This window comes from Sorex araneus, chromosome 6 (assembly GCF_027595985.1).
Source record: "Sorex araneus isolate mSorAra2 chromosome 6, mSorAra2.pri, whole genome shotgun sequence".
Classification (NCBI taxonomy): Eukaryota; Metazoa; Chordata; class Mammalia; order Eulipotyphla; family Soricidae; genus Sorex; species Sorex araneus.
In genome coordinates, this window is record NC_073307.1 from 134,394,878 (window position 1) to 134,417,936 (window position 23,059).

At 38.8% G+C, this 23,059-nt stretch overlaps 1 protein-coding gene across 1 annotated transcript in view; it reads right to left on the minus strand.

The window, feature by feature from the left end:
- Positions 1–23,059, minus strand: part of CCDC73 (coiled-coil domain containing 73) — a 90,037-nt gene that overhangs the window by 59,120 nt on the left and 7,858 nt on the right. Inside the window, 4 exon segments of the mRNA XM_004607967.2 lie at positions 1,052–1,126; positions 3,361–3,396; positions 5,009–5,080; positions 16,511–16,582. Coding sequence (XP_004608024.2) covers positions 1,052–1,126; positions 3,361–3,396; positions 5,009–5,080; positions 16,511–16,582 — 255 coding nt within the window.

Genomic DNA, 23,059 nt, shown 5'->3' on the forward strand with positions numbered 1-23,059 from the left:
CAGGTTTTTACTGAGAGCTAGTATAATTTTTTTGAAAACTAGCTATGTCAAATTATTCAGTTTTCCGGGGGCTGGAGTGATAGCATAGCAGGTAGGGCGTTTGCCATGCACGCGGCTGACCCGGGTTCAAATCCCAGCATCCCATATGGTACCCTGAGCACCGCCAGGAGTAATTCCTGAGTGCAGAGCCAGGAGTAACCCCTGTGCATCGCCAGGTGTGACCCAAAAACAAAAAAAAAATTATTCAGTTTTCCTCTAAACTATCCCTGGGGCTCAAATTACCAATCATGCCGTCCACCTTATTAAGCAATTTTCCCTTTTTTTTTTTTTTTTTGCTTTTTGGGTCACACCTGGCGATGCACAGGGGTTACTCCTGGCTCTGCACTCAGGAATTACCCCTGGCGGTGCTCAGGGGACCATATGGGATGCTGGGATTCGAACCCGGGTCGGCCGCGTGCAAGGCAAACGCCCTACCCGCTGTGCTATTCCTCCAGCCCCGCAATTTTCCCTTTCACTTTGTAAAAAAAAAGATTCAATTCTTCCCTATCTTAAAGAAAGCTCATATAAGGGAAAAGGGACAATGGACAGTGGTGGAAGGTAACTCCCTAATGATAAGGGTGGTGAAGTAGCATTTAAGTGTAAAATAATATGGGAACCATTGCAAATCACATTATCTCAATACAAAACAGGGTAAAAAAAGATTTCTACTGCTAGAATTTATATTCTAAAACTGAAAAAATAACTTTTTTGTTAGTATATACAGATGTTGATTTATAATAATGAATACATCAAGCTTATATAATTATAATACAACATTCTTTTAATAAAAATATTTTTAAGTTTTAAAATTATATTACTGGTGCAGTTATTCTTATGTTTATTTTAAAGATGAAAGGTCAATAAAAACCCTATTAATTTGAAATTCAAGGTTCTCAGAAAGAAGTTCCAGATTATACATTATATGCTAATTTTTGTCTTGTTGACTTGTGTGTCTAATCATATTTACTTATATAATATTAAATGACTTTTTAAGCAATACTCAGTTATTTACCTGCAATGCTTTTAATGTTTCCTTCAATCCTTCTATTTCTTTTTCTTTTATTTCTGCAGCAAGCTGATATTTTCCCTTTAAATAAAAAATCTATATTTCAATACTTTCATGTAATGAAATACATGAAATACTGTAATGATATTATTAATGGGAAAAATTTAAGAGCTCAAGAACCAAAATGTCTTACTCTACATCTAAGATTTCACAAGCTTTACTGAAACCCAAGCATGAACAACTTTGTAAAAGTATATACCACTGTGATTCAATTTAAAAAATAAATAAATGGGGGGAGAGAAAAACACTCAAATTATAAATATTATAAATCTATGTTCATTAATATAATAAAACACATTATTAACTATTGAATAGCTAGAGAAAGTATTTAATGTCTGATGAATTTCTGGGATTTTTAGAACTATGTCTTTTCAGTTGATCTGTTAGCAGATCCAAACCATCTTAATTTTTTTTTTAACAAGGCAATTATATTAAAAACAACACTGGGCAGAGATAGTACAGTATGTAAATTACCAGCCTTGCACACAGCCAACCAGGCTTTATCTCACACCAGTAGTGATACCTGAGCCCAAAGCCAGAAATAATCCCGGAGCACTACACTGGATGTGGTCCAAAAACCAAAAGACCATTGAGGGCTGGGGAAAAGGGCTGTAGCCTATGCCTCATGTTCTCTGGGCTCCAGGATCAATACCTAGCACCACATGACATCACTAGAGCTATGTTTTGCGGACATTACTGAGAAAGACCTACCCCCCTCCCACAACAAATTTAAAGAAAAAAAACTGAACATACACTTGAAGAAAAAAATATGGTACGAGAGTGGGAAAAGCATTTATTTGAGGGCTGAAGTGATCTGAGTTCTATGACTAACTTTGCTACTACAAAGGAGAGTCTAGTAAGTCTTTTAATTTAATAGGTGTCAGTATTTTCAACTAAAATATTAGAGGTCAAGTAACATTAGTTCCATGGGTTCTACCTATTTCTAAATTATAAGAAATTACAGTCTAGGGACTCTCTGCGCCTAAAGATTTTGATTCCAGAGATCTAACACATTTGGGCATCCAGCACAGCTTCTAATAGCAATGCACTGGGACTGCGAACTGGGCTGCAACTCTGTGCTGCTCGGGGGTGGGTCTTTCCTCCCCACCCTGTCTTCCTGTACAGAAAATGGTGGTGGCGGCCGCAGAATCCACATGGCAAGAGCCATCTTCTAAGTCTTCTAATGCAGAGGTATTCGATTTTTTACACTTGGGGCTCCTAGGGACTCATGGGAAGTGGGTATAACCGGCACGCCCTCGGCCCAGATAAATTCGGAGCTGCTGAGAGTGAAACGGACCCTCTGCGCCTAAAGATTTTGATTCCAGAGACTTCTTACAGCAATGCACTGGGACTGTGAGCTGGGCTATGCAATTTCTGGCAGAATTTTCCCTGGACTTTATACAGAAATCCAAAACCGCGTGACTTAACATCTATAATTGTCAGCAATGTGAAACTGTTCCTTTTGAACAGGTCTGACTTGGGGGGGAAACTCCAAATAATAACAGTGAGTTTTTGTTGAAATATTGAAGGTTTTTAATGTAGCAGCCACTTCTCTGGACTGTGAACTAAGCAACAGCCCCACGCCAGCCGAGAAGAGGAAATATCCCTCTTTCCCGGTTGTTTCCCATTTTCAGGGAGAAATGCGGCGTGGCGTCCACCATACTATGAGGCTCGGGAAGGGGGATGAGGGGGAAAATAAAAAGGAAAAGGAAAAAGGAAAGAGGAAAAAAAAAGAGTTATGTACTTGGAGCAGTGGGGCTACATATCTCTTCATTCTCAGCAATGGAAAACTAATCATCAAATGCTTCCTTGGTAGTAGGGCTGTCTTTCTTGGGTGGAAACTCCAACAACAATAGTGAGTTTTGTGTTGAAACATGGAATGTAATCAAGGTAAAGAGAAAATGAAGCGAAATTCATCAGTTATACAGTCCGGGGTGGGGGGTGGGGGCGGGGGTTATACTGGGGTTTTTGGTGGTGGAATATGGGCATTGGTGAAGGGATGGGTGTTTGAATACTGTGTAACTGAGACATAAACCTGAGAACTTTGTAACTTTCCACATGGTGATTTAATAAAAATTTAAAAAATAATAATAAAAATAAAATACAGTAAAAAAAAGAAATTACAGTCTATATGTTATTTCTAATATCCTTTTCCAATATGATAAATAATAGGTAAGTGAGTGCATTTAAGTGTACTTTTAAATTTTTTAAATTTTATTTATCTTTAACATAAAATTTTAAGAAATAATATATACCTTTTCTTCTTCCAAGGTGCACATCTTTATTTGCAACTGGTAAAAATTTAAAAAAGTAAACACAGGTAAATTGTTAACAGTCACTTACACTGATCAGTGAGACGACAGAAATATTCTTCATGTATGTATTATTTGATGTTAATGTGAATATGCTTTTCAATTAAGAAAATAAGATAATAAAGAACATAAGAGAGGAAAAAAATAACCAAAGAAAGTGAATAATTAAATCATTCAAGAGATGAATCATCCTTAAGAAATTAATTTTTCCCTATAGGTTTTTTTTCTTAAACATTTTTTTTTGGGGGTTTTTGGGTCACACCCGGTGATGCACAGGGGTTGCTCCTGGCTCTTCACTCAGGAATTACCCCTGGCGGTGCTCAGGGGACCATATGGGATGCTGGGATTAGAACCCGGGTCGGCTGCGTGCAAGGCAAACGCCCTACCCGCTGTGCTATCTCTCCAGCCCTTTCTTAAACATTTTAATATTTAGCCCTCTCAAAAATTACATGTCATTTTCTGAAGCTCACTTTTACAAAACAAACAAACAAAAACCCTGTGTTTACATGGGTAAAATCTAAAAATTTTAGTGTATGTGGTTTGGGAAGGCTAATAGTGAATATTACTTTTTATGAAAATGTCATCTGTTTAATCTTCTATTTGCGTTTTAATATACTTTGAATTGAATATGTAACTAATACTTTACTTATGCTCTAGTATTTTAAGTAATTTCCTGAGTATCACTGGGAGCGATACCCAAACAGAGCCAGGAAAAGACCCTGAATGCTGCTGAGTCTGACCCTCCAAAACAGAACAAGTTTCTATCATTGTTTTCTTAAAAAAAAAAAAAAGGCTGGATAGTACAGTGGGTAGGGTATTTGCCTTGCACAAGGCCGACTCAGTTTGCTCCCATATAGTCCCCCGAGTACTGCCTGGAGTAATTCCTGAGTGCAGAGCCAGGAGTAACCCCTGAAAATTGTTGGGTGTGACCCTAAAAAAACACAAACATATACATGTTTTTCTTAGTTGCTGATAGCTGATGTTTATATAGGTTATCTATGCATAATAACCATCTCTCCTATCCTTTACATTTTTTTTGTCCCCGGTTTTCATCAGTGCTAAAATTCTGGCTTAGATATAGGGGTAATGTTAAAAAAGATAAGATACTATGAAATGAAATTCTAACCAAAGACAAATGGGAGAAGAAGAAGAACATAAAAAAACTAAGTTTCCCCAGGGGATAAAGTGATAGTAGAGCGTGGGGCACTTCCGTTGCACGTAGCTGACTAACTTTGATGCCTGGCACCCCATGTGGTCCCCAGAGCACCTCCAGGAGTTATCTGAATGTAGAGCTAGGAATAAGTTCAGAGCACTACCGGGTGTGGTTCAAAAACCAAAAAATGTAAAATTAAATTTAAAATGTTCCCTCAATTAATTAAATCATTAATTAAATTATTCTATATATTATACTCTTTATTACCAGGTTTGATTCAGAATAACTTTATTAATTTTCATCTTCCAGTAATAACTTTTGGTCTTCAGTAAATCTGGGAAAAAGCTGCTCACAACTTTCATGGAAAGAAAATTCAATATTTAAAACTACAGTGTTTATATACCCTTATGGAATTACCTGTTATTTGATAGAAATTACCTGCTTTTTGAAAACTGCCATTGCTTCTTTGTGTTTTTTTGCTAGTGTTTCATTTTGATTTTGAAGTGTTTCCTGTTTAAAAATTATGAGAAGTTACAACAAATTCTGGCAGTTCTTTAAATTTAAGCTTATAACTTAAATAAAGTTCAATGTATTTACTATATTTATTTGATATTCTTGAAAGACAACTTTAAACCAATTTTGGAGAGAAGAGGTATCAGGGATCAAAACTAGGACCTCATACACGGAAGTTATGTATTCTACTACTGAATTATACCTTGAGACCCTATGATTTTTTTTTTAGCTATCCTGGAATAAGTACACAATAATTTTGCTTCCTCTCCTAATTTCTTTTTGTTTTTTGTTTTTTTGTATTTTGTTTGTTTTTACCATCCCTGGGTGGGAGCAAACCTAACTTATTTTTTAAGAAAAAAACATATTGCTTTAATTTTTTGTTAAATTATATATATATTTATTATATATATAATTTTTGTTTAATTATATATATAATTATATATTAATTATATATATAGCTTGTCCCACAGCTTTCTTCAAGGAAATATCTATCAGAAGTTATTAAAATTATTTTTTAAATATTGGGGGAAATAAAATGAGGGAAAGGGACAGGTAGATTTAGATACATGCTCAAGAGAGAACATAAGCTTCACCAGAATCAAGCTAATGCACATCCAAAAGGGGAAAAGGATGGTCAAAGAAGAAAAAAAAATAGTCCTATGACTTAAGAGACAGCTCAACAGTCTGTTCTATCTCTCCAGTCTCAGAAAGAAAATTTATTTTGTTTTACTTTTTGTCTTTTGAGGTCACACCCAGGAGTAATCAGGGGTTACTCCTGGCTCTGCACTCAGGAATTATTTCAGGAGGTGTTTGGGGGCTCATATGGAATTCTAGGGATCCAACCGGAGCAGCCACATGCAAGGCAAACACCCTCCCTGCTCTATTACTTTGGCCCAAGGGAAAAACATTAATAAAAAAAATAAAATTTCCCTATGAATATAATTTAGACTCCAATCCAATACTATAAGCAAGGAAAGAACAAGGATTGAGATTGCACGAAGTTATCCCTGCAGGAATAAATTTTGGAGTAGATATGACTTCTAGCTTTCTCCTCACTTTTAGTAAGCAGATTTAAATCCCAGAAATAGAGTATATAGAGTATTTAATTATTTATTTAGAATATTTAGTATACAAGAAAAACTGCAATGAGGGACTGGAGCCATATTACAGAAGATAAGGTGTTTGCCTTGGATGCAGCCAATCCTAATTAGTATCCTCAGTACCACATATGCACATAAAGTCCCCAAGCACTGTCAAAGGTGAAGACTGAGCACAAAGCAGGAGTAGCCCCAGAACACAGTCAGGTGCGACCCCAAAATAAGCAAATATAACTGGAATAAGAAATGGCCCTTAATTAAATATACAATTCTTTTGAAGAACTGGTTCATCAAAAAGCCTTAGAACAAAAGTAGAATAAACTGGTTTGGGGATGTGGCTCACTGTAAAGTTCAAGCGTTGGCTGCAGGAGACCTGGGTTCAATTTCCAGCACAGCTGAATAAAAAGGAGGGGATGTGGTAGAGGGAGGGTGGCAGAGAATAAACTGTTGTCCTTATAGGAAAAATGAAAAAAACTTAGTAGCTCCATTCAAGTCACCAAACACCAAAGAGTGAACTTCTAAGTACAGGAAGAAAGGAAAACAGAACTGTAACTGCCAGAGAGTTAAGTAAATGGAAGACTAAAAAACAAAAATATGCTGGGGCTGGAGTGATAGCACAGAGGGTAGGGCATTTGCCTTGCACGCGGCTGACCTGGGTTCGATTCCTGTACATCACTAACTACAGGGTTTAAGGAGCTTGCCTTATGTGCAGACTACCCTGGTTTGAGGCCAGGCACTACAAACAGTCCCTCAAACTGCCAGGAGTCACTCCTGAGAATCATTACATGTAACTCCAAACCTCATCCTCCCACTACTCCCAAAAAAGACAAACTATTTTGAAATAGTTTATGATTTTGGAATACTATAGAAAAAATAAGAGTTTCTGACCTGTAGTAGGAATCCCACTATGAAATGACCAACAGTTTTAAGTGCCCTAATGTTTTCTAAGAAGGCCACACTAAAAAGGATAAAATTTTAAAAAGCCACAATAAAGAGGATAAAATAAATAGTAAAGGAAATGAGCTAATTAATTTTCATAACAAATAGGAAGTCCTTATTCAGACGCTGATCCTCATGACACTCCAAAAGGAAAGTCTTTTATAAAGATTCAAAATCATAGTTTTGGAACCTCATGCTGGTTCCAGAGTTGGAAAAGAATGCATGGTTATAAATTATAAAATAATCTCTTACACTTTCAAGACAAACACTTGGTGGCATCAGAGAACCTTAATGTAATTTTGCGACAGTTTTCCCACAAAGCAGCAAAAACAACATTAAAAATAATACCCAATTAATGTGGACGGAGAGAAGTGTGGACGGCCTCGGCACAGCTAGGGGCCGCCCATCAGGCCTGGGTGTGGCCCAAGAGAGAGAGAGTACACCCCAGGCTAAGTTCAGTGCCCAGCAGTGAGAGGCACAGTGCTGGTGACCCTGACCTGTGCTGCTGGTCTGAGCGTGACTGGGTCTAGGTCCCCCCAGCCTCTGTCAACCAGATGTGCAGCCCCCAAGGAATACCAGGGTCAAACGTGTATGGTCCCTGGCCATTGCCTCAGAAAAGAGAAGGGAAGGGAAGGGGGAGACACAAAGAACTCGCAACCTTAAACAAGGATGGTGACGTGGGGAAAAATGGTTTGAAATGGTGTTCACTAAATTTGGCAAACCAGAATTAGCAAGTTTCTTCCTTTCTAATGTTGTCATTATCACTTTGGCCCTCTTTGTCTTTTCCAAGAGACTGAAGTTTTGGTTCAAATTCAGTTGGCTATTACCGAATTGAGGACAGTCATAAGTAGTATTACAGTAGGCGTGCAGTTTAAATGTTTAGATGATTCTCACACGTGAACATTTTTAGAGTAAGCAGAGAAGAGCCCAGATGTGTGTGAGGTAAGAGTAGCTGGACTAGGAGGTGGAAGGTGGGACTCTGGACTCGACTGGTTCACAGCAGACCTCACCTGGCTGGACTCTAGCTCCGTGCTCAGACAGCACTCCTGGTGGGTCTTGGGGTTGTGGTGGGGTAACCATGTGGGGTCCAGGGGAACGAACCCAGGTCAGCCACATGCACGGCACTGTACTACCCACTGTACTATCCTTCCAACCTGGTTTAGATCTTTTTTTATTTCAAAGATCCTGCTACCCCTCAGTGATCTGTGATGGGATTTTCAATGTTTGCGAAAATCACCAGAAAAGTAGGAAAGTATCTGCAGTTTTGAGTTTTTATAGAATGAATCCATAATATTTCCTTTTTTCCTGAGGTTTCCAAACGTATACAGATGTTGAGGACTTTTCCCCCTGTGATAGATTCATTAATCTCCTCTTTCAGAACTTGCTCTCTCTGGCTCTCTCTGGCCCTCTCTGGCCCTCTCTCTCACTGTGTTCCTCTCTCCCTATTCTCTCTCTCCCCCTCTCTCCTCCCTCTCTTTCTGTCTCTGTCTGTCTCTGTCTGTCTCTCTGTCTGTCTGTCTGTCTGTCTGTCTCTCTCTCTCTCTCTCTCTCTCTCTCTCTCTCTCTCTCTCTCTCTCTCTCTCTCTGCAGTGCTTCACCCAGCAGCAGTATGGGCCATAGGGGCAGAGGTGTAGAGGTGTCCGAAACTGAGGTCAGGGTCCCAAGCACTAGCTGTGTGCTCAGCTGACTGAGCTATCCCCCTGTCCTCGATGGTCATGGAGTCTCACACTGCAGTTTTTGGTTAATTTAGAAAAAAAAGAAAAAACTTCCCCATTATAAAACAATACCACAAAACTACCTTGGTAGATAGAATTGCTTTGGAACAGACTAAATTCAGAGGTTATTTTTGGTAATGTTTTGACGGGAGTAATTTTAAGATTTTTTGGTTTGAAATGATTTTTGGTATATAGACAGGTGGCAAAGCTAGTACAGAGAATATTATCTGGTTCACATCTTACCTAATCACCACCTTTGGCATCTTACTTCACTGTACTGCACTTAACAAGATCAGGAAGTTCTTGAAATTATGCCACTTACTGTCCTGCAGGTCTTATCTGAATGGGGAGTGTGGGAGGACACACCTGGGGGTCCTCAGGGGCTGCGCCTGGCTCTGTGCCCAGGGGTCAGTGAGGAATTGTGTGGTGCCAGTATCAGACTGAGGTAAGCCGCATATAAGGCAAGCATGTAACCCCCTTTATTAGCTCCCTAGGCCCCTTTATATGACTTTTAACAAGTCTCAAACTGATGCCATTTTTTTAGTCCACAATTCAAAATCCAGTTTTCTATCTATTTATTTTTGTTATTCCTTCATCTATACAGCAGGTAGGGTGTTTGCCTTGCATGCGGCAGACCTGGGTTTGATTCCTCCGCCCCTCTCAGAGAGTCCAGCAACCTACAGAGAGTATCTTGCCAGCAAGGCAGAACCTGGCAAGCTACCCGTGGCATATTCGATATGCCAAAAACAGTAATAACAAGTCTCACAATGGAGATGTTACTGGTGCCCGCTCGAGCAAATTGATGAGTAATGGGATGACAGTGATACAGTAACAATGATACCAAATTAATATATGGTGGACAATTTTACTAAATCTCTGGTGCACATCTCATCTGTCTCCAGCACAATCCTTGTAAAAACTATTGCCCTGGGGGGGCTGGATCGATAGCACAGCGGGTAGGGTGTTTGCCTTGCACGTGGCCGACCGGGTTTGATTCCCAGAATCCCATATGGTCCCCCGAGCACTGCCACGAGTGATTCCTGACTGCATGAGCCAGGAGTAACCCCGTGCATTGCTGGGCGTGACCCAAAACGAAAAAAAAAACAAAACAAAAACCAAAAAAACCCTACTGCCCTGGGGGTAGGGCCCATACCTAATACGTTGCTATCCCAATACTATTGCAGGCACTACAAAGTCCCCCAGTACCACCAGCTACAGTTTTAGAAACCCCTGAGTACCTCCAAGTGTGATCCTGGAGGCTCCCAGTAGCACTAGAGTATCCCAGATATTATTTGCACTTATTGCTATAGCAAGGGTTCAAGCAGCATCTCGTTTTCAGGCTTTTGCATTGAACTGTCACCCCCATTGGCTTAGAATCACTGGTGGGAACCCTGGACCTCCTGAGCACTGATTAGAATGCAAGTAATAATAATTAATACTAATAATGCCGGGCTGGAGCAATAGCACAGCGGGTAGAGCATTTGCCTTGCATGCGCCCGACCCAGGTTCTATTCCTCCGTCACTCTCAGAGAGCCTGGCAAGCTACCGAGAGTATCCTGCCCGCACAGCAGAGCCTGGCAAGTTACCCGTGGCGAATGTGATATGCCAAAAACAGTAATAAGAAGTCTCACAATAAAGATGTTACTGGTGCCTCCTTGAGCAAATCAATGAACAACAGGAGGACAGTGCTACAACAGTGCTAATAATAATGCCAAAACTGTTGTCCTTGTAAATACAAGCTTTAGGATACCATTGAACAAATAGATACCCTAAAATTAACCCCTCTGATGGGTTCTAAATGTATTCTGTTCATTGCCTACCACTTCTCTATAGATTCTGAGACTTTTTTCATGGAAGAGAGCTATAATTCTGAAAGTAGAAAATATTTCATTTTGTATTCCTAATCTAAGAATTTTCAATTGAAGCACTCATTTTATTGGAATTGTTACTAAAGGATTTTGTGAAATCCTGATATTTGTTTAGAAACTTTATTGCTGCCATCTTAAGGTTACCTTTAACTCTCAAGTCCAAGAACTACATATTCTCCTACACAACCTGAATTCCTCCATACCCATTTGTTAGAGGTTATCACTAGTCGGACAGCTATTCCCTGATTATTTTTTTCAAGGGAACCAATTCAGTGGGTAAAAGACAGTCATTTAAACAAAAGCACTTGGAAAACTGAATACACACATGAAAAAGAAGTTGAGCCCTTATTTAACACTATCTACAAAAATTAATTACAAATAAATCGAACACAAATATAAACCTATTAACAAAAACATTCTTAGAAAAAACATCAAGCAAAGTCTTTCTTTTTAGTTTTGGTACTGTATTCTGAGATGCTCAGTGCTTATTCCTTGCTCTGCACTCTGCACTCAGGAATTACTCCTGACGGTGCTTGGGGGACTGTGTAGGCTGCTAGGAATCAGACCAGGGTCTACTGCCTGCAAGACAAACTTCCCATCCACTACACTATCACTCCAGCCCTCAGACAATATCTTTATACTGATGGATCTGGTGAAGATCTTTTGCTTTCAATTTTCATTTTGACGAATCTTGATTTATAATATTGTCTACAATAGAATTTCAGGCATACACTGATAGCACACCAGGTAGGGCATTTGCCTTGCATGCATCCGACCCGGGTTCGATTCCCAGCATCCCATATGGTCGTCAGAGCACCACCAGGGGTGATTCTTGAGTGCAGAGCCAGGAGTAACCCTGTGCATTGCCAGGTGTGATCCAAAAAAGGAAAAAAAGTGTAGAATTGCTGAGTCTCATGGCAGTCTAATTCTTAATTTTTTAGAAGTCTCCATGCTATTTTCCATAGAGGACTAATCAAAAAATATTTGTACCAACAGTGGATAAATGGTTACTTTTCTTTCATATCCCCACAAGCACTGGTTATTTCTATTAATTTTAATGAATGCATATCTCATTGGTGTGAAGTGATATCTTATTGTTGTTTTCACTTGCATTTTCCTGGGGATGAGAGATGAAGGGATCTTTTTAAAAATATACATAGATTATATGTAAGTCTTCTTTGAGGAAGTCTGATCAGTTCTTCTTCCCATTTTCATGGGGTTACTTGGTCTTTTGTTGTTTAGTTTTGTGAGGACTTTGTATATCCTGGACATTGTTCCTATTAGTTGTGTAGTGAGCAAATATTTTCTTCAAGTTTATAGAGTGTTCTTTTTTTTAAATCCTAGTCATTGTTTCTTTTACAGTGCAGGATAATCTTAATTTGATGTAGCCCCATTTGTTTGCTTAGCAATGGCATTGAATTGTAGAGGATGCGGCTAAAATTATTAGTATTTAGAGTTGTGCCTATGTATCCCTTAACGTAATATATGTATACTAGTCTAATACTGAGGTCCTCAACCCTTGTTGAATTTATTTTCATATATGGTGTGAGAAAGGGATCCAAGTTCATTTTTTTGTTTATGACTAACCAGTTTTCTCAACATCATTTGTTGAAGATATTTTTCTTGTTCCATGTCATACACCTCACTCCTTTGTCAAAGATATCTGTCTATATACCAGAGGGTCTCTCCCTACATTCTCAGTTCTATTCCATTGGTCTGAGAGTGTGACTTTATTCCACTATCACACAATCTAGGTTCAAAGCATTATCACTTAAAGCTGAGGAAAGAAAAGCCTCCCTTTTTTTTTTAACCAGTATTGTGGCTATTCAAGGAGTTTTATTATTCCAAATAAAATTTAACAGCATCTGGCCCAGGTCCTTAAAAAATGCCATGGTAAAGAGAGAGATAGACATAGAAAGATTGCACTCATCTGTGGAATACAGAATAATAGACTAGGAGTCTAACACCCAAGAATAGTAGAAATAAGTACTAGGAGGTTGACTCCATGGCTTGGAGGCTGGTCTCTCATTCTGGGCAACTCAGAGAAGGGAACACCAAGTGAAATGTGGTCGGAGGTCATGCAGGGGGAAGGGTGACGCGTGCTGAATGTAGACTAGAGACTGAACACAATGGCTGCTCAACACCTTTATTGCAAACCACAACACCTAATCAGAGAGAGAGAACAAAAGGGAATACCCTGCCATAGTGGCAGTGTGGGGTGGGGGGAGACGGGACTGGGGAGGGTGGGAGGGACGCTGGGTTTACTGGTGGTGGTGAATGGGCACTGGTGAAGGGATGGGTTCTCGAACTTTGTATGGGGGAAACACGAGCACAAAAATGTATAAATCTGTAACTGTACCCTCATGGTGATTCACTAATTAAAAATTTTTTAAAAATAAATGAAAAAAATGCCATAGTAATTTTTGTGGGGACTGCATTGAATCTGTATAGTGCTTTTGCTAAGTTGGTCATTTTGACAGTGCTAATCCTTTCTGCCTATAAACAGGGTGTGTGTTTATTCCCATTTCCTTGTGTTTTCTTTTCTTTTAATAGTGGTTTACAGTTTTCTTTGTATAAGATTTTTTACCTCTTACATTAACTTGATTCCCAGTTGTGATTCGGGGGAATATACTGTGGATGGGAGTTTTAAAAATTCTCTCTCTTTTACAATACTGTTTGCATGAGAAACGCAACAGCCTTCTGTGTTTTGATTTTGCACCTTGCCACTTTAGAGATTTGTTTTTTCTAAAAGTCTCAAAAGGTTTATAAGTATAATAGCATAGTGATAATTTGATTTCTTTTTCCAATATGGATCCCCTTAATATCTCTTTCTTGTCTAACTGGCAATGGTTTCTTGAAAAATACAAAAGACATAGACAAAAAATATATGGACAAACTGTATTTAATGAAAGCTAAAATTCCCATGCATAAAAGACATAAAGTAAAAAAGCAATTCAAAGACTAAAATAAAAATTTGTAAGAGATAAGAGACTCAACATAGAAAATTAGGGGTTATTAGGGCTGGAGCAATAGTACAGCAGGTAGGGCGTTTGCCTTGCACGTGGCTGACCCGGGTTTCCTCAGCATCCCATATGATCCTCTGAGCACCACCAGGGGTGATTCCTGAGTGCAGAGCCAGGAGTAACCCCTGTGCACTGCCAGGTGTTACCCAAAAAAGCAAAAAAGAAAAAAAAGAAAAGAAAAGAAAAGAAAGTTAGGGGTTATACAGTCCTGGAAACGTTCAAGAAATTCTGGGTCTGGCCTACAGGCCCTGCAGTACTGTAGGGGTGGCACAGGTGGTCCCTGGTACAAGTCTCCGGCAGCACTGCAACGTCCTCAAGCCCTAGCACAAAACTCTTCAATTCGCTCAGACTGTATTAAATCTACTGATCAACTTAAGGATTTTGACAATTTTATACTAGTGACTCTCTTCAAAATCAAAATATGACTTGACATTTTGAATCTCCTTGAGCTTTAGTTTATGCTTGGTGTTGACCTGTTTTCTTTCTCCACAGACAAGCTTCTTGTTTCAGACCATTCTTTCAAATGATGGAATTTTCGTTTGACCATCCTATTCTACACAATCTTGTGGATCTGTTTGACCTCAAATTTTCTTTAATTTTTTGTATAATTTATCCCCGATCACCTGAATTTTAATTCTGATGTTACCTCCATATTCCAATATTTTCAAATAATGAGAACAGAGGTCACTTACTGAACTTTCAATTTTTAGTTGTAAGATTACTTTGGAAAAAGGCAAGAGAAGCTACCAACACTGCTTTTTTTTTATTGACTTGCAACTTTATTAGATATGTAAGAGGAAAATGAAGAGTAAGAAAAATAAAGTATAGGGGTTGGAGCAATAGCACAGTGGGTAAGGCATTTGCCTTGCACCTGGCTGACCCGGGTTCAATTCCCAGCATCCCATATGGTCTCCTGAGCACCGCTAGGAGTAATTCCTGAGTGTAGAGCCAGGAGTAACCCCTGTGCATTGCCAGGTGTGACCCAAAAAGCAAAAATAAATAAATAAATAAATAAATAAATAAATAAAGTACAAGCACAACAAGAATTTTAGCATTAACTAAATCTGGGTGTCTGAGTGTCTGGGGTGTTGGAGTTCAGAGAATCAAGCTCAGATACAAGTTCTGATTCATATACTTTGTGACTTTTCTTTTTCTTTAAAATTTTATTGAATCACCATGAGATAGTTACAAACTTTCATGTTTGGGTTACAGTCACACAATGACCAAACACCCATCCCTCCACCAGTGCACATTCCCCACCACCAATATCTCCGGTATACCAGAGACCTGGCTCAGTAGTAGAGCATCTACCTTCATAAGTGAGCCTTGAGCTCAGATTCTGACATCCTTCCAGTCCTCTCCAGCCCATGCCCCCAACCCCCAACCCCCGCCACTCCTCCCCTGACATACACACAGCTAAGACACATATAACTAAGACTAGAGAGAGGATAAAATCTGGTAATATACTATATTTATATTTGGCTATAATCTATAATGTCAGGGAAAATTGCTATTCTGAGAGTCCACTTCTTAAAAATTTTTTGTTTTGTTTTAATTTTTTTAAATTGAATCACAGTGAGACACACAGTTACAAACTGTCCATCATCATTGGGTTTCAGTCACATAATGTTCCAACACCCCATTCCTTCATCAGTGTACATCTCCCACGATCAGTGTTCCCAGTTTCCCTCTTGCCCCCCACCCCATTCTGCCTGCTTCTATAGCAGGTGCTTTTCCTCCCTTCCTCCTTCCCTCCTTCCCTCCTCCCTCTCTCTTTCATTCTCTCTCTCCCTCCTTTCTCTCTCTCCCCCTCCCTCCCTCTCTCACGCTTCCTCTTTCTGTCTCTCTCTATCCCCTTTTGGGATTTATGCTTTGCATTACAGATGCTGAAAGATTATCAGGTGTACCCCTTTATCTACTATCAACATTCAGTTCCTGAGGCTTTGTTCAAAATGATGTACAGGGTTGGTGAGAAAACTCAAAAGGGTGGAGTGGATGCAAGGCATGTGTTAGGTCCCAAGTTTATTCCCCAGCACTGAATGGTCTCCTGAATACTACCAGGAATGGCTCTGGTGGCCTCAGAACCACTAAGCCCAAGCAGCAGTGCAACATCTAGACCAGGGTGCCAAAAATTATGGCCCACACAGCCTAGCTGAGTGTCTCCAGGAGTGATCCATGCCCTTCCCAGCACTTCTAGGAAGGCCGCCCCTAGGGAAGCCACCCTCCCTGCTCCTCTCAACATACACACAAAAGATGAAATAGGGGGCTGGGAGGAACTGGGAGGTAGTTCAAAGGGTGGGAGCTCATGCCTTGTATGTACAAGTTTTCAAGTTCAATCTCAAGTACCATAGGCTACCTGAGCACCACTGGGCCCAAGCAGCACCAGTTTTATACCACAAGGCTGTTAATTGCTGAAAGTGTCCCCAGGAACCCTTGGTCAATGTTTATGAGGCCTCCCCAAATGAAATAAAACAAAATAAAATGGTACCTTGTCCCTCAAATACATTAAGAAAATTTTAAACTGGGGGCTGGCGTGATAGCACAGGAGGTAGGGCATTTGCCTTGCGTGCGGCCAACCTGGGTTCGATTCCCAGCATCCCATATGTCCCCCCCAAGCACTGCCAGGAGTGATTCCTGAGTGCAGAGCCAGGAGTAACCCCTATACATCACTGGGTGTTACTTCCCCCAAAAAAAGCAAAAGAGAAAATTTTAAACTAACTTTGCAATAACAATATAAACAAATTCTTAAAGTGAAAAATGCTGATTTGAAGGGAAAATTACTGACCTTTTGCCATTTAAGTTCTTGTGTTTCCACAATAATTTTACCAATCTGCTCTTCATATTGAGTTTCTGCTTCCTATATGAAAAAGAAGAAAAAAATGCCAGAAAACAATTTTACTTTAAATTTTTCTAAAGTTTCTAGAGAGACTTTTATCCTCCCACATTCACAACAAAAAATAGATGAGTTATTAAATAAACAGACAAGTCCATAAGAGAATGAAGGCCTTATATCAATTAAGTAATCCTAAATCTGTATAGTGACAAGTGTCTGAAGAAAGAAACAGAAACAAACCATTTACTTACCTGGGACTTAAGTCATTTTATCATAATAAGAAAATAGCCATAAGTCTTTAAATAAATTACTAGACTTATTTAAGTCTAGAAGACTGTAGACTGTTTAAGACTGAGAGTCAGCAGAGAATTCTAGAAATAAGGTTTACATCCTCGATAACTCTTTTCCTTTGGGGAAAGAGCTCCCCCAACATGTCGGGGATGAGGACTGGAAGTATAGTCACTCCTGCCTATACTCAGGGCATCCTGATGGTTCAGTACTAAGGCAAGGAAATGCAGTGCTACTTGGGTCCAGAGGTGTTATGAAATGTTCTACTTACATAGACCTGTCTTCTTTATTCCCCCTAAGAAACAAGTTTTCATTCAGGGGAAAGGGCAATGTATGAGAGCACCTGTGGAAACCCACTGCCACCACAAAAGAAAAACTGGTAAAGCAAATAAATTGTAGTTCTATTGCTGGGGAAAGGAGAAGAATACATATTAAAACCAACATTACATATGAAGGAGGGATCAAAACTCTTGTGAAGACTTCACCCTGAAACTTAAGCTAACCTAAAATTGAAGATTAATAAGAACTTCAGAGTATGTCCCTTTTCCTCCAACTGCCATTACTACCCAAATAACAAATATCAAAGGAAAAGAACAGGAAAATAAAGATGGAATAGCTCTGAGGACAGACTCTTGAAATATAGCACAAAGGGAAGAGCCAATTTTGAAAAGAGAAGCTGAGAGCCAAGCAGGAAACAGTTATTTACAAAGACCTTCTTGACATGGTTTAAAATTATTTAATATATCTTATTAGCCCACACCATAAGTATAGGTGTCACCAGAGAAATCTCAAACTACTGTTAAAACTTAAGTAGGTTGAGTTGAAAACCTAGTTGAACAAAGAAAGTACACCCTTAAACAAATACACTGATCCACTCTGCAAAGACTGGTAGGTTTCCTCTTTTAGTGAAAGGTATTTAATCTCTGTGAAAGTACTACATAACTACATAAGCTAAGACTATAGTGACCTCAATAACTACACCTGATAAAAATTATAAAATATAAGAATTATTTTAGAAAAGTTAATGAAAAATAACAGCAACAAACAAATCTTGAGAGGGGTAAGAATCTGATTTCCTTGATCAGAGAGATAGCCCAAAGGCCTAGTATGTATGCTTTGCACGCAAAGGTGTTGAGTAAGGGAGGTTTGATAACTGGTACTGCATAGTTCCTTGAACACCACCAAAAAAAGCACCCAAGAATCACCTTGAATGACAAAACAAAAGAATCTGATGTCCAGATTTAACATATATTTGTCCTTAAGTACAGATATTGGCCTTACTTTACCTAATAATTCAAATAATTCAAAATAGGTTCAAAGAGCTAAAGAAACTGTATAAAGTTACTGCAGACATAAGCCATAAAAAATTTAGCAAAAGTAACGAACCCCAGGGACCGCAAACCTCCAGAACCCAATCACAGCCACCCTCACAGCCTGTCTTCACTGGCTCACCCCGAGCCCCCCCATGCATGAGAATGAATCCACTGAAAAGCCCAGGTATGTGGGACCAGTGACTGAAAACTCCAGGCCTCATGGGGTCATGAATGAGCCACCCCTTCCCATCTCTCCCCCTTTCTGGGGTCCTGACAGTTACACCCACTGATTGCCTCCAGGTGCAATTTAAGCCCATTAACGGCCACGATCCAGAGACTCACAGATGAATCTCAGAAGAGAGCAGCTCACTGCAGAGATGTCTCTGGACCCCAATTACTTAAAATTTTACAATTCTGGGAACACACAGATGCAAAAGACATAACATCTCATACTATTTATGCCAAGTAATACAAAATAAATTATTTCACATCTGCCTATGGGGCAGGCTTGAGTGGTGGTGGGAAAATTTGAAGTAATGGTGGTGCGAAGGCATAATGGTGGTGAGGGAAAAATTTAACAAAAATGTGCTATAGACTTTATGCATATTAATAAGACAGCATGGACAGGGAGATGATACTGTGGTTAAGACACATACCTAGTAAGCACCAGACCCAAATTTGATTTCAGGCATCACATGGTCCCCTGAATATAATTAGGAACAACCCTGGAGGCCTTGAGCACCACCACCACCAGGTATGGCCCTGGAAGCCCCCAGGACCACCAGGGTAGCCTAGACATCCATAGTGCTAAGGAGAGCAGCAGAGTATCTTCTGGTCCTTGCATTGAACTGACAGCCCAACTAACCAAGAATCATTGGTCAAGTCCTTGGACCTCTTAAGCACAGCTTCAGAGTCCTTCCAAAAAATATTTTTAATATGACAGTTTATAGAATTGAACTAATTCTCTAAAAACCACAAACGAACATCAAGAAATATTACATAAGTCGGCCAAAGTGATAGTACAGCAGGTAGGGCACTTGCCTTGCATGTGGCTGATCCAGCTTTGATACTCAGTATCCCATATGGTCCCCCGAGCCTGCCAGAGTGATCCCTGACACTGCTGGGTGTGCTGCAACCCCCCATCACCAAAAAATAGATTATATAACTAATCTAAACAGTCTTATAATCATTAGTTTTCAAGCTCCTCCCCAAAGCCTTCAGGCACCAGTAATGTCTCCATTGTGAGACTTATTGTTACTATTTTTGGCATATCGAATATGCCACAGGTAGCTTGCCAGGCTCTGCCGTGCAGGTGAGATACTCTCGGTAGCTTGCTGGGCTCTCTAAGAAGGCAAAGGAATCGAACCCGGGTCGGCTGTGTGCAAGGCAAACACCCTACCCACTGTGCTATTGCTCTAGCTCTATGATGAGATACAATAATATTCACAAATACTTCTAAGGAAACATTTTAATAACTTTTAGCGAATTACAACAAGCATATTAAAATAAATTATTCAGGGCCTGCTCCAGGGACAGGCTTGAGGGGTGGTTGGGAAAATTGGAAATAATGGTCGTGGGAAGGTGCACTGGTAGTGGGATTGGTGTTGAAATATTGAATATGTTAAATCATGAACAACTTTACAAAAAGAAAAAGAGACTGAATTTCTAAGGTCAGGTATAAGGAAGAGGGATATCTACTGCCATCATTTTTATTTAACAGCAAGGAAAAGGAAGAAAAGAAGGAAAGAAATATGGGAGGGAGGGAGCTGCAAGACAAAAGCAAAATCTCAATTATATGGGGAAATGCTTAAGATCCACAGATTTTTCTAGGAAAACTCTAAAAGCTGGGGCTTGGAGTGATACTACAATGGGTAGGTATGGTGTTTGATTTGTTCACAGCTGACTTGGGTTAGATCCCTGGCACCCCGTATGGTCTGCTAATCAGCCAGGAATGATCCCTGAGCACAGAGCCAAGAGTAAGCCCTGAGCACTGCTGGTGTGTCCCTCACCCCTGCGAAACAAAACAAAACAAAAAAACTTCAAACAAGAAAAGAATAGAACAACATATACAAAGTATAGAATGAAATGAACTTCCAACCCTGAGCACTGTTGGATGTGAAAAAAGAAAGAACTACATGGAGAGTGCCTCTAGTTGATTAACTTACTTCTAGGCTCAACAATGTCATCTAGGACTATAATTCTACCTAATTTTCTATTTTACCATTACCTAAATATTTTCTCTTGGGCTTTAAAGCCTTGACTATCTGGTGGGCCAGAGAAATAGTACAGTGGGTAGAGCACTTGCCTTCCCTGAGATCGACCCAGTTTCGATCCCCAGCATCCCATATGGTCCTTAGAGAACTTCCAGGAGTAATTCCTAAGTGATTAGCTAGGAGTTACCCCTGAGCAGCACTGTGTATATGGCCCAAAAACTAAAAAATAGATGAAGTCTTGACTACTTTAATTGCTTATATTAATAGAAAAGACATTATTCTGCAGTTTAAAAAAATAATCTCTTAATAAGAGGATAACAAAACTTTCCAAGTCACTTTTCAACACATATACTTTAATTATTTCATTGCCATAACTGGGGTCACATGCCTCCTCATAAAACAGTCATAGCAGTCATCATATATTGGACTTTCATGAGTGGTTAAGACCAGTTAGAATTTAACTAACTCAATCAGATTTCTTCTTACATGGAATAAGAGAAGAATGTTTATATTGTGTGATAAAGTGAGAGGCGTTACAAGTTCTTATAGCTTCACATATCTTTAGTCAAAATACTGCAAATGAGAGAAAGTATAGGGGATAAGATGCCTCGCATCACTTGCTGACTCCAGTATTATTCCTAGAATCAAATGAGTCTCCCACCCCTGAGCATTGCTGGATGCAACCCAGAGATGTTCTTAGCACTGGGACGCCAGTATAATCCTCAGCACTTAAAAGCCCAAGAAGCACTCCATCCTTGGTCCTTGCATTGAAACACTGATTTGGGTGGCCAAAACTTGATGGAAAGGGTCCATGGGCCTTCTGAGCACCACTTGGGAGGCACCCCCACTCTCCCAGTCAACCAAAATAAAGCAGATTACAAAAGAAAAATATGTGTCTATATTCATTTGGGAGGGAGGAAAAGAGAATGCGCTTTTTCTTCTAAAAGAAAAACATATGCATATCTTCCTAAATTAGTTGAGCTAAAACTTTGTAAGATACTGCTTTCTTTGTCTGGGTCTAGTTGTACACTTCTGTTTCAGTGGTTAAAGTGAGCTCTTATATTTTACTCTTATTTATATACTAGGCTGGAGCGATAGCACAGCGATAGGGTGTTCACCTTTCACATGGCCGACCCATGTTCGATTCCTCCATCCCTCTCGGAGAGCCCAGCAAGCTACGAGAGTATCAAGCCCTCATGGCAGAGCCTGGCAAGTTACCCGTGGCATATTGGATATGCCAAAAACAGTAACAATAAGTCTCACAATGAGAGATGTTACTGGTGCCCACTCGAACAAATCAATGAACAATGGGATGACAGTGACAGTGACATTTATATACTAATCCAAGCACTTTTATGTATTAAGCAATACAATCCCATATATAATTGTGTAAGGGAATCGTTTTGCTATTACCATTTTATAAATGAAAAAATTGGGTTAGTAAGTAAGTCACATAACAAGTAAACAGCAGGGCCAGTATTTGAATCTAGATAATCAGTTTCTAAATCTCTGTTGAATAGAACATTATATCACCATTAAAAGACATCAGGTGGTATAGACAGTATGAATAGTTACATCCTTCTAAAACTTCAGAATTTAATCTCTTTGTCCCAGAAAAGTTAGAAAATCATTCTAAATTATATTACTTATTTTAGATATGCAAGTACATTTTGATGGTTTCATAGAACATTTCTAAATAAGAACTAAAAATAATTGTTAAATGGAAAAAACAAAAGAATTTAAGAATTGCTATGAACATTTTAGCATTAATATTTTCTTATTTAATAAATCTTTAACTGATTACATTGACTAGAGTAAAACCAGTGGTTTAAATATTAATTGGGAAATCAATTTTTAAAATAAACTTTTAGGTTATCGTATGTATATTAAAGATAATTATCTTAAATACTTTGTAGTTAATCAGAAAAACTATCTGAAAATATTATTTTATCATACAACATGAGAAACTGAAGTGAGCAATTTCGTAGGAGGTAGATTATGAGTTTTAAAGGAAAATAAAAGTACCCAGTTACATTTTGGGCTGCTTAGACTAGTGCTTGCTCTATCTATGGACTATGTCCCTAAATCTGTTCAGGGTCAAGAATTGAAGAGGCCTGACCAATACAGCCCATCTTGTAAAACTACAGCCTGGAGCAAGCACTTTTAAAAAATCATGACACTTCCTAAAGGTTATAAAGAGTAAATAAACCATCAAATTACTCCTCTTTTATTGTTTTTTTAAAAACACTTAAATCCTTGTAGTCCTAAGGCATAAAATAAAAAATAAACAATTTCCTAGGTTATATATTCTTGGACACTTCATTGAAGTTACAAATAGAATTTTATTAATAAATTAATATTTTTGCTCACTGACAATTTAGTAAGAATTAATAACTTGCAAAACAGTTTGTAGAATGAAGATAAAAATTGAAAGTTTCAATAAAACAACAAATAACTTTTATAGATTAAATTTGAATAAATGAGGTTAGATTAAAATTCTGATATAATAGAATCACATTAAAATATTACATTTTGCAATGTGGATAATACCTATCTTATCAGTTTTCCATAAGAATTAAAGAATATATCTACATAATATCTTACATAATTTGTGTAATACATCATATATAATGTAGATATATTTATATACATTATAACTACAAAGGGGTATTTAATTTGCACCAGAG